The following is an 11779-nucleotide window of genomic DNA, read 5'->3' as shown; positions in this document are numbered from 1 at the left end:
AAAAAAAAAACTCATCACCTTCCTTTACGACGCTTCGTTCCTGCTACGAAGGCACATGTGAAAAAAAAATTGTGATACTCGTGAGTGGAAGGAAAAGAAGAGGACGGAAAAAAGTGACGTATGTCGTGCAGGTACCTATCATGTACAGGGTACTCAAAATTACTTGGTGTGAAGAGTCAACACCGTGTATTATTATAGTGAACCTACCTACCTACCATGCATTGTGTGTGGAAAAGTACCGTATGTATTATGGGGTACCTCTTGTTTTTTATTTATTTACCTATTTTCTTCTTCTTCTTTCCTTTCCTTGTATCTCGTTCTTCATATCTGTCTTCTCCGGTGGTCTTGTTCCTTGTTCGTCGTCGTGATGGTACTCCCACCTATCCGCCTTGCCACCCTTCACCATCCCGAGCTCACACGATAGAGAGAGAGAGGGAGAGGAAAGGAGCAAGTCTGCAACAGCTGCAGAAAACATCCAACCTCTTCCTTTCGATGCAGAGGTGCCCCGCCAGAACTCACCAGCAGGGTGACATCTGACATACATGTACCCTTACCTGTGACGCTCGTGGCAGGTCAGCCCAACTACGAGTGACTCGTGAGTGTACGGCTACGTAGTAGAGAGTATCGATATATGTACGGGAACAGGGACGGCCACGAGTGTAGCCGCTCCCCCGAACGCCCATCTGCCCAACCAGGGTCCCGTCTTCGAGGACCGTGGTCTCTCTACTCTACGTGACTGGGTCGTCACGGCCACCATTGCCAGTTTAGGTCAATCCACAACAAGGGAGAGTTCTAGAAGTATCATTATGAAAGAAAAAAAAAGAGAGAAGACAAGGGAAAAAAAAAAAAAAAAGAGTCAATCTGTTGGTCTGGCATGTTTCATTTCCGGATTGGGCGGTGTGATGGGATGGAGGGGGGAGTCATAAGTCTGCAAGACCAAATGGATTGAATGGTGAAAAAGTTCAGGTCATGTTAATATACAAAAAAAAAATAAAAAAAAATTGTATGCATCATAGACGGCGGGTATTTGTGTTTTCATCGCAATATACAGATACACAGATACACAGGGGAAAAAAAAGAAGAAAACCCTCTCATAAGAAACAAACAAAAAAAAGCTGTACCTTTCCTTCTTTTTTTTTTTCTTACCCCCTTTCCTTATGAATGTGTGAAGAGAAAGGGAGGGAGCAAGGAGAAGAAGAAGAAGAAAAGAAAGAACCCTTGTATTCGTACACGGTCCATGCATGCCCGTCTCCGCTTACCAGGTCCCATGGTACTCCTGCGTGCCGAGCCCTGACCGCTTCGACTCGAATGCCGCCCGTATAAATCCACTGTACTCGTGATCTCCCGGCAGGCCGGACGGTAAACCGAGTGGCTTCCTCCGCAGTGGCTCCGCTGCTGCCGCTGCCGCTCCTCCTCCTGCGGCTGCTGCTGCTGCTCCACGCCGCGATTGCCTATGCTTATGCTGCACCTGCACCTGCACCTGCACCTGCACCCGCACCTGCACCTGCTGCCCCTCCTCCCCCTCCTCCCCCTGCTGCTGCTGCTGCCGCTGCTGCTGCTGCTGAGCTATCACCAGTGTAGACGGTTCTCTCTTGTCTTCATCCTGCTGCTCGCGTTTCCGTTGCTGGCCTGACCCATCAAGATGGAGGAGGACATCGTCAAACTCGGCCTGCAACCTCTCCGAAGCCTCCAAGGCCGCGGTGCTGGCGTGCGTAGCGATGGATACGCGGTATCGCAGGGCCAGATCCGGCTTGATCATCCGGCTCTCGATCGACTTGGTCGTCTTGCGTACGCGGGTCAGCTCCTTGTCCAGGCTCTCGATCTGGAGGAGCCTGCTCTCGGAGTCGGCCCCCTCCAGGCCTGCCCGTGCTAGCGCCGGTGGCGACACGGCGAGCGAGGCCGGTAGGGCCTCGGCCGTCTTGTGCACCTGGCCCGTCAACGCCGCCAGCTGCGCGCACGATATGCCCAGCGAGGCGAGGCGGTGGTCCGACACCGACCGAGCCGAGGCGCCGAGCCCCACCATGTCGAGGAGACAGTAGACCCTGCCGACCAGGTACGCGGCCGACCGGGAGTCGCGCGAGTCCAGCAGGGACGACCACGCGTCGGCGCGGCGGCAGAGCTCGCGGATGAGGGTCACGGCGCCCCTCCAGTCCAGCGCCGCGAGGCACCCGTCCAGCACGTGGCTGACGAGCCCGGACCCGAGTCGGACGCCCGAGCTGACGCAGCAGCCGAGCAGGGCCATGGCGTGGTCGTACATGTGGAACCGGACGAGGCCGCGCAGCACCTCCTCGACCATGAGGCCGTTGATGGGCGCGTGCTCCCAGACGTAGTCGCCTGCCAAGGAGCGGCGGTTGGGGTCGGTCGCCCAGCGCTGCAGCAGCCCCGGGTCCTGGACGATGTCGCCGACGGACCGGCGCCCGACCTTGGCGCCCGTCTTGCTGTCCTGGCCGGCCACGCAGGCCAGCGTGCGGAGGAACATGCCGTGGTTGCCGGTGACGCGGTGGTGGTGCAGGATGGCCGGGTACGTGGCAGGCGTAGGCATCAGCCGGCTCCTCCAGAAGAAGGTCGCGATGACCGACTCCGAGTACGGCCGGTAGTCCCTGTGCCTGTCAAAGGCCACGATGAGCGTGTTGAGCGACTGCATGTCGGGCGGGTACGCCGAGATGAGCAGGTTGTAGCACACGCGCCCAATCATCTCCCTCAGCCCGAGCGAGCCGTCGTGGATGGCCGACTTGTTGGCCCGGTTGAGCATCTGCGTGTTGCTGTGTGCCGTGTCCGGGTCGATGCTCCGAAACGTGTACCGCGGGTACCCTTCCTCCAGCAGCCTGGCGGCCTCGTCAAACGACGGGCTGGGCTGCGCGCCTCGCGGCCGCGAAGCCGCCTTGGTCATCAAGCCCTCGACCAGGCGGGAGATGCCGTCGCCGGAGCGTCGTAGGTGTATGCGTTCCTTCGGGTCTCGTCGTCGTATGGCCCGGTAGTCGTCGCCGTCCTCCTCGAGCTCTAGGGCCCGTTCTAACCGCTCGATGGTCGAGGCGTCATTCTCGCTGGAGCCGGAGCCGGAGAGCGGTCCGCCGCACCGGTACAGCTCCTCCTGCAGGCGCTCTCGCAGCCGCGACTCGCGCAGGAGCGCCGGCTTGTGAATCTCCTTGAAGTGCGGTCGACCGTGGTATATCGCCGCCAGGCTCCGCCATAGCTCGGCCATCTGGCTGTCCGTGAGGTTCGCCACGCTCGACTCGACCGGCGTCTCCTCGGCATGCTGGGCCTGGGCCTGTCCCTGCCCCCTGAGGTCGGCCAGCTCTCGCCGGACCTCGTCCAGCTGGCGGTCCAGCTCGCCCCGCCTGTCCTCTTTGCGGATGGCGTCGATGACGGCTGCCGAGGCAAACATGGAGCTGTAGCACGCTGTGAAGACGTCGGCGAAGGTGACCTTGCGTCGGGAGGCCGGTGCCGTCGTCACGCGCCGGCTGGCACCCTGAGCTACCGTCTTGCAGGCTCTGCAGCCGCAGCGGTGGGCCTGGCTGGCCCGGGACCAGAGCGCGTTCATCGGGGTAGGGAGGCAGTTCTATATTCTGCTCTGCCGGCACCGCTTCATATCGTTCGCGAGGGGTAGGCGGGAGAGGTGCTGGTTTGGTCGTTCAATTGGACGTCGTCGTTTTGTGGTCGCTGGATGAATGATGGCCTGACACTTCTCTTCTGGCTGGCTCCTGATTAAAGGCCGCTCTTTGGGTATTTTCGGACGAGCTAGCCAAGAGGTCACGTGCGTCGGCCTCGGTACAGCGGGGGGGGGGGGGTTGGTTCACCCTGTTGGGACACCCAATGACCGGATAGATGGTCATTGATACTCCTTCTCAACTGTACAAGCCGTACTGCAATGGTCAAATGCTCATCTGATAATGACTCTCAGGTTTTTTCTCGACTCGAAATGCGTTCCCTGTCATGAACTCGTAGACACTTTGAAAGCAACGGCAGGCGCTCATAATCACGTGAGAACACCATCTGGGTCATCATATCCTCTACCCTGGTATTGGTCGAAGAGCCGCAGTGCTTCACCAGCTGTCAGCTGATCAGACGATAAGAGAGGATCTAAACGAGAAGAGAAGGAGAGAAGGGATAGCATACACAGATCCATCCTCATAGCATATGAAGGCGTCAAGATGTTCACGCTGACCCTCAAGGCTGAGCTCCAAGGGTACGTGGTGGTGGTGATGGTGGGGTGAGGGGGGAGGGGGGAGGGGGGCTGGCGGTAGCTTTATTCTCGACGCAGACGCTGATGAAGCCTTTGATCATGGCAGAGTCACAAACCTCCGACCCGATGACTCGGAAGAGAACCCCTTCTGGTACACGTTCAAGGTGCAGTGCACTTCGTGTCGCGAGACCAACCCCAGCTTCGTCGGGGTGAACCGCTTCGTGAGTGCTTCTGTCTCTCTCTTAACCCCCTCCCCCCCCCCCATGGCCTACCTTCTTCTACAAGTCTCTGCAAATATATAACATGCATGCATGCTGACTCACAAAACTCACAACCCTGAAACAGGAAGCCAACGAGCTCAGCGGCAGCAGGGGCGAGGCCAACTTTGTGTGGCGATGCAAGAACTGCAAGGTGAGAGAGAGGGCCTCGATGGAGAGGAATAGAGAGAGATTGAACTGAGGCTGACTATCATGATTGCGTGTTCTCAGAGAGAGTCGTCTGCGTCGATTAAGGATAGACCCAAGGCCTACGAGCAGACGGAACCGCCCAAGGCAACCAGGATTATTGAATTTGACTGCCGTGGTCTTGAATTTATAGAGTTTAAGCCTGAGGTGACTGCCCCTCTTCCCTTTTATGTCTTCTTTTTTTTTTTGCCATAATCATAATATTCTGCTAACACGATTGTTTCATAGGGTAACTGGCTGGCTGATGGTGTCGAGTCCGGCACCAAATTTACAGAGATCGAGCTTGAGGACGGGGAGTGGTTCGACTATGATGAAAAGGCCGGGGAAGAAGTGAGCATCAAGGAACTTGTGTGGGAGATCAGGCGTTCTTAGATCACCAAGCCATATATCAAGTATCAGGAGGGGGGAAGACAATCCTGAAGAGAGAGATGAATAGAATTATGGTATAAATGATTTAATTTTTCGTTGTCGTCGGCTGATGGCAAATTCACACACTCCCGGGTAGATACCATCAAGGTTTTAGCTCTTAAAAATCCCTGCCATATCAAAATATCGACCTCGACTGATCATCAAGACAGATAGATCCGAGTCTCTCACCTCTTCTCCGTGACTTACCCACAAAGCCACCCAAGTGAAAGGACGGACCGAGAGAGCAAGGGTATCGAGTCGGGACGTCAACATGTCCAACGACGACAGCCTCATGCCGACACTCCAGTACCTGACCGATGCAGCGTACCTCACCATGACCCGGTCGCCCACCGTCTCGGCCCGCCTCATGCGCCAGCGCAGCAACCTCCTGTTCCAGAACGACTTGAGCCCATCCCCGGTGCAGCGCCAGCTCTCATGCGGAGCCTGCGGGACCATCCTCATCCCCGGGATGGGCAGCACTACCGTCAAGCTCGAGCCTCGTCGCACCCACGCTCGTCGCACCCACGCTCGTCGCACCCACGCTCGTCGTATCCAGAGTGGCAGCAGCAGCAGCAGCAGCAGCAGCAGTGGCGGTGACGCTAAAAACAGCGACAGCAACACCAAGACCAACAGCAAGCCAAGCTCAAGTTCAACGAGATCCTGCGGTGTTGCGGCCACAAAAAGGGGCACCGACAAGGCCATCCGCTGCAGTCGATGCAGAAAGACGACCCGTATTGACCTCGGAGCTCCGCCGCCGGCATCCCGCCCGAAGAAGACCAAGGTCGGCGGCGGCAAGCCTGCTGCTGCTGCTGCCGCTGCAAAGGGCACCGCCTCTGCTTCGCCTCTTCCAGAGAACAAGTCGGCAAACGCTAGCAGCAAGAAGCGTGCAAAGAACCGGAGAGCTGGACTGCAGGCTCTTCTTGCCGGTCATCAGCAGCAGAAGAATAGCAGTCCGCTCAGTCTGGGGAGCTTTCTGAAGAGATGAGGAGACTTCCTACTACTGTGCAACCGATCTCACTATACTACAACTATCTCTCTATCTCTGCCCACGGCTATCGCCACTCCTAGGAGAACGACGCCCCTCTTCGCCCAAGGAGGAGATCACGACTGGTAGCGTGCATACATGGATTATGCCACATGTTGACGTGCACATCCAAAACTTTGGACGCTTCTAGTAGCATCTCGCACCATCCTGCAGTGGCCCGCTATTGGCAGTGCCGCCTTTAGCGGCCGGCGTCAAAGTCATACGAGGGGCAAGAAAAAAAAAAGAGTGAAAACTGCTACCGGGGGAATGACATAACCCCCCCCCCCCTCCCCCACTCGATTGCCCCTCCAAGAAATTAAGAAAGAAAAAAAAAAGAAGACCCCTCCATCATATTCTTTTTTTCTTTTTTTTTTTGCGACGCATCCGAGAACAACATCCCGCTTTCTTAAGAAGTGCCAGAAGAAAATAACATCAAAAGAAGAAGAGAGAGAGACACACACACGCACGCACGCACAAAATGTCCGATCAGAAACCCGAAGTCGCCAAGTCTCAGGACCCCCAACAGTTCTTCCAGGCCATCGGCGACAAGGTCCAGAACCTGACTCCTGCCACCAACGGCGACGCCGCGCAGGCAAACGGCGGCAACGACGACGACGAGAGGCCCCCGGTCGAGGAGGTTGAATCTCTCTGCATGAACTGCGGAAAGAATGTGAGTGATTCCATCTTTTGACGCCTTGACGGATCCCCGTCCATTCCCTCTCTTGTCTCAAAACCGAAGGATGAAGGAGGAAATAAAACTAAACCGAGACCGTGACAGGGCATCACCCGACTCTTTCTCACGGCGATCCCGTACTTTCGCGAAGTGATCATCATGTCCTTCTACTGCGAGCACTGCGGCACTCAGAACAACGAGATCCAGGCAGCGGGCACCATGCAGCCCAAGGGCACGCACTACGAGCTTCGTCTGACGCAGATGGACGACTTCCAGCGGCAGGTGGTCAAGTCGGACTCGGCGACGGTCAAGTTCATCGAGCTGGACCTCGAGATCCCCGCCGGGCGCGGGCAGCTGACCAACGTCGAGGGCCTCCTCCGTTCGGTGGTGGACGACCTGGAGATGGGCCAGGAGGCGCGCAAGGAGCAGCTGCCTGAGCTGTTCCCCAAGGTGGCGCAGGTCATCGCGCGCGGGCGCAGCATGCTCCTGGGCGACGCCTTCCCCTTCCGCCTGTACGTCGACGACCCGGCCGGCAACTCGTTCATCACGCCCGACCTCAAGGACGGCGTAGGCAAGTGGGAGAAGCGCGAGTACATCCGCACGCCGGAGCAGAACGCCCAGCTCGGCCTCGGCGACAGCGGCGGCTCGGCCGCGGCCGGTGCCGTGTCCACCTCGGCCCTCACCACGGACGGCGACATCATCCCCAACGAGGTCTACAGCTTCCCCGCCACCTGCCCCGGCTGCATGCACCCCTGCACCACCAACATGAAGATGGTCGACATCCCCCACTTCAAGCAGGTCGTCATCATGTCCACCGTCTGCGACGACTGCGGCTACCGCTCCAACGACGTCAAGACGGGTGGGGAGATACCCGCCCAGGGCGAGAAGATCACCCTCAAGGTCGACGACGAGGTCGACCTGGCCCGCGACATCCTCAAGAGCGAGACCTGCGGCCTCGAGTGCCCCGAGCTCGGCCTCGAGGTCCAGCCCGGCACCCTGGGCGGCCGCTTCACCACCGTAGAGGGCCTCCTCACCCAGGTCCGCGACGATCTCCACGCCCAGATCTTCGAGGCCAACGGCGGCGGCTCGCAGTCCCGCGGCGGAGACTCGCTCCCTTCCGAGGAGCGCACCCGATGGGACGCCTTCTTCGACAAGCTCGACTCCGCCATCCGCGGAGACGTCCCCTTCACCGTCGTACTCACCGACCCCATCGCCAGCAGCTACGTCCAGCCTCTAGTAGACCCCCCCGCCCCGGACCCCAAGATTCAACGTGTCTTGTATGACCGTACCGATGAGGATGAAGAGGAGCTCGGCCTGAAGGATATGAAGGTGGAGGGGTACGAGGAGAAGACGACGGATGTTGAGCCTACCGTTCACGAGTCATGATGTGTTTACCTTTCTCTCTCTCTCTCTCTCTACGTGTGTGTGTATGTTTTCTCTTGTTTCTTTCCATGTCTTTTTTTCTTCCTTTTCGTTTCTGTTCTTGTTAGTGTCCACACACATACACACGATTTCAATTCATTTGTCAGGTTAAAAAAAGAAGGGAGGGGGGGGGGGAGAGAGGGAGCGTTCTAGAGAAGAAATGCAAAGATTGATTTTTTTTTAATGCCAGGATATCAAGACGCCTTGTATTATACTGTCTACTGTCCCGTACATCACCTATTCTTGTGTGTGTGTGTGTGTGTGCCAGGATAGTGACTTTTTTTTTTTGCTCATGTTTGTTATTCCATCTTTGTTCCTACCTGGGAACCTTTGTTCCTCCACAGAAACAGTTTATCTCTCGAAAATCGAAAATACGTCCACAGTACCACAGTACCAAAGTCATATATAGAGAGTCTAGAGATGGAAAAAGAAGCGAAGAAAACAAACACCAAAACAAGATAAGAAATGAAGCGCTCATCAGGGGGGATATATATAAAACAGCAAGAAGAAGAAAACAGGAAGAGAAAAAAAAGAATGATATTAAAGACATGAAGAGAGAACAAGAGCAGGAAAACAAGAAAACGAGAGAAGAAAAAAAATCACCCAAGAACCGCTAGCTCTTCCAATGTTGTAGCAAAAAAAAAAGAATTAATGTTTCCATAGTTGTAACACGAGGACTGATAGGAATGAAGAAAGGTAATAGAGAAGAAGAATGGAGGGAATGAGAACAACAGAGAGAGAAAGTGAAGGAAAGAAACAAGAAGAGGGAAGAAACTAAAAGAAGAAGAAGAAAAAAGACAGAAAGAGGACAGAGAGAAGAAGAAAGAGAAAAGAAACAACCCCCCTCCCCCCTTTTTAAAAAAATGATGGCTTCATAAGAACACGATACTCGACATAATCCTCCCCATCAATGGTAATGATACTCCCGTGAGACACGAGCTTTCCCAGAAACGGTCCGTTCGTCTTACGCTCGTACTTGACGCCGTCGTATATCTTGGTGTCGTCCCCTCCCAGGGCCCTGGCGCGCCTTGACTCCTGCCGGGCCCAGATGTCGTTGAGCCGTCGGATGTCGTCAGATTCTCGTATGCGAGGTGTCGTGGTGATGGTGGAGGAGGAGGTACCATTTCCATTCCCATTCGTCGTCGTCGCGGTCGTGGTCGGGTCCGATCCCGATCCCGATCCCGTTCCGGAGCGGGAACCCGTCGCTGCGGCTGCGGCTGCGGCTGCGGCTGCCGTCGTCGCTTCCACTTCCGCCTCGGCAGCTGCCGTTGCCGCCGCCGTGGCCGCGCGTTGCCGGTGCAGGGTCTGGAGGTCGGCCCGGCCCTGCGTGGCTTCGGCGCGCGCGAGCTCCCGCTGGGCGAGCCGGGCCGTCTTATCCAGCGCGTGGTTCGGACGGGTGGGCGCGTCGACGCTGCTGCTGCCGCTGCTGCTGCCGCCGAGCGAGCGTCGGCCGTTGCTGGTGACCGGCTGCTGATCCTCCTGACGGCGTGCCTGCTGGGTGAGGGATCGCTGGGATCGCTGGTGTCGCAGAGATGGCTGCTGACCACCCTCTTCGCCCTGCTGCTGCCGCTGATTCTGCCGCTGCCGCTGCTGCTGCTGCTGCTGCTGCTGCTGCTGCTTCATGGCTTCGACGCGTCGGGATGAGCGGAGCTCCTGGCCGCCGCTCAGGCTTGTCCGGCTGGCGGCGGGTTGCTGCCGGTCCGGCGTAGGCTCACTTCGCTGGGTGGACGGGATCTGAGCTGGGACGGAGGTCTTGTCTCCAGGTCGCTGGGCAGCGCCGGCACCGCTCCCGGCGCTGCGGCTGATACGGTCCCGAGCCTGGCGCACGGCCTCGGCCTCGTTGGCGACGCGCTCGTCGTCCCCCTCGCCCCGGTCGATCTGGTACTGGCGCGCCCGGCAGTACTCCTTGACCTCTGCGCGTGTCAGGCCCTTGAGGTGGGGGTCAAAATCGACCTCCTCGTAGGGGATCCAGAGCGCCCCCGCAGCCGGGGGGAAGTTGCCGTCCCTGAACTCGCCCGTGCGCGTCTCCCGCACCAGCTTGACGCGGAACATGTCGTTCTGGCCCAGGATCCCGTATATCGCGTGGCGGCCCTCGCGCGTGTCAGCGTCCGACTTGGACCAGACGCCCAGGAGGATGCGCGTCGGACGCGTGCCGTGGAGCGGGTCGAGCGCTGTCGGCTCACGGTCACGGTCCGTCTCGGCCGCGCCGGTCACCGGGCCGGCCGCGGTGAAGCTGCCGCTGGTGCGGCGCCGCTTGGCCGACTCGGGGAGTTGGGCACCGTAGGCGATGAGCGGCTGCGGAGAGAACGAGGGTCCCCTGTCGGCCAGGGCCGCCTGCCTGGCCGTCTGGACGGCATCCTGGACGGCCTTGGCCTCGGCGGCCTCGCGGGCCTCGGCCGTCTCCTCGGCGAGCATGCCCCTCTTCTCGAGGGCCTCGAGGGCCTCGCCGCGGATGCGGACGTACTCCTTGATCTGGAGCTGGTCGAGGCCGACGAGGTGGGGGAGGAAGACGATACCGTCAAAGGTGACCCAGATGGCGCCCGACTTGGCTGCCAGAGGCCAGGTGTGGGTGATGTGCTCGCCCTTTCGGTTCCAGCCCTGGACGCGGGTGCGCAGTCGCTCACGGACGTCGATGAAGCCGACGGCGGCGTGCTTCTGCTCGTCGTCGGGAGCCGGCGAGTCCCTCCAGTGGCCGAGGAGGACCATCTTACCGTTGCCCAGGCTCTTCCGGGAGGAGGAGGAGGGGCTGGAGACGACGGAGGCGGCCGTCTTGGCGGCGCGTCCCTTGGGCGTCGAGGCCTTTGGGGGCTGGGTGGTGCGGTCCAGCTTTGCGTCGGCCACCAGAGACGGCGGGTCGGCCACGTCAGCCTCACCGTTGGCCCGGGCAATCTTGGAAGCGGTGCGTTTGCGCTTGGGGTAAGGCGAGGCCTTGACGGCGGCGGAGGCGGAGGCGTCGATCAGGCGAGGCGGGCCGTCGGCACCGGCAGGATCATCCGGGCTGGCATCAGCCATGGACTCGTCCTCGTCGTTGGCGGAGGTCGTCCGATCATGTGCGGCATCATCGTGGACGACGATCTCATCGCCAAGTGGCGGCGAGTCTGGTGCGCTGACAGCGTCACCGATATCGCCGTCGACGGGTTCAGCTCCGTCGGTATCGGAGCCGCCGTTCAAGCGACCGTTACTGTGGGGCTCGCGACTGTCTGGACGGTCTAGACGGGTTGGGGCGACTCCGTCGACGGCATCCGACGTGCTTCCATCCGCAACTCGTCGGCTGCGAAGGGGAGAGGAGCGTTAGTGGGGGGGATATGTTGCGCGGAGAAGGTGTGGACGAAGCAGCAGACGGGGTTGTCACGGAGAGGGTGAGAGGTGGGCATACTCTTTAGACTCGACCACGCCAGCGGTCGGCTGTACCTCTTCAGACGGCGGAGGCATCTTGCTGGGCTCGGTCGACCTGTCGGACCCGACGGGCTCGTCCTCGACAGAGTCGGAAGGGGCTTTGGAGCCTTGTCGCTGTCGTTCCTCAGGCTCAGCAGGTGGAGAGGATGGCATGGCTTTGCCTACAGAAAAAAAAAAAAAAAAAACCGTGAAAGGTGACGAGGGAAGGC

The 11779-nt window shown here is 58.7% G+C and overlaps 5 protein-coding genes across 5 annotated transcripts; 3 read left to right on the top strand and 2 right to left on the bottom strand.

Annotated features, from left to right (window-relative positions):
- Positions 1–744: 744 nt before the first annotated feature.
- Positions 745–3541, bottom strand: GMORB2_6372 (uncharacterized protein; the record flags this gene model as incomplete). Its single annotated transcript, XM_035468342.1, has 2 exons — positions 745–792; positions 1499–3541. 2 exons carry the CDS (start codon positions 3539–3541, stop codon positions 745–747), a joined length of 2091 nt encoding a protein of 696 aa, XP_035322323.1.
- Positions 3542–4151: 610 nt separating this feature from the next.
- On the top strand, positions 4152–5019 carry GMORB2_6371 (Eukaryotic protein of unknown function (DUF866); the record flags this gene model as incomplete). Its single annotated transcript, XM_035468341.1, has 5 exons — positions 4152–4186; positions 4290–4404; positions 4529–4594; positions 4672–4794; positions 4876–5019. The coding sequence occupies 5 exons, from the start codon at positions 4152–4154 to the stop codon at positions 5017–5019; spliced, it is 483 nt and encodes a 160-aa protein (XP_035322322.1).
- Positions 5020–5326: 307 nt separating this feature from the next.
- On the top strand, positions 5327–6040 carry GMORB2_6370 (RNAse P Rpr2/Rpp21/SNM1 subunit domain; the record flags this gene model as incomplete). The annotated part of the gene is made up of 1 exon (XM_035468340.1): positions 5327–6040. The coding sequence occupies one exon, from the start codon at positions 5327–5329 to the stop codon at positions 6038–6040; it is 714 nt and encodes a 237-aa protein (XP_035322321.1).
- A 517-nt stretch (positions 6041–6557) lies between these two features.
- On the top strand, positions 6558–8138 carry GMORB2_6369 (zinc finger protein; the record flags this gene model as incomplete). Its single annotated transcript, XM_035468339.1, has 2 exons — positions 6558–6749; positions 6858–8138. The coding sequence occupies 2 exons, from the start codon at positions 6558–6560 to the stop codon at positions 8136–8138; spliced, it is 1473 nt and encodes a 490-aa protein (XP_035322320.1).
- An 891-nt stretch (positions 8139–9029) lies between these two features.
- GMORB2_6368 (uncharacterized protein) lies at positions 9030–11723 on the bottom strand (the record flags this gene model as incomplete). The annotated part of the gene is made up of 2 exons (XM_035468338.1): positions 9030–11445; positions 11551–11723. 2 exons carry the CDS (start codon positions 11721–11723, stop codon positions 9030–9032), a joined length of 2589 nt encoding a protein of 862 aa, XP_035322319.1.
- Between the last annotated feature and the right edge of the window lie 56 nt (positions 11724–11779).

The sequence above is a fragment of the Geosmithia morbida genome (genome assembly GCF_012550715.1).
Source record: "Geosmithia morbida isolate 1262 chromosome Unknown scaffold_5, whole genome shotgun sequence".
NCBI classification, from domain to species: domain Eukaryota; kingdom Fungi; phylum Ascomycota; class Sordariomycetes; order Hypocreales; family Bionectriaceae; genus Geosmithia; species Geosmithia morbida.
The sequence above is the reverse complement of the archived record's forward strand: the minus strand, read 5'-3'. Positions and strand labels throughout refer to the sequence as shown.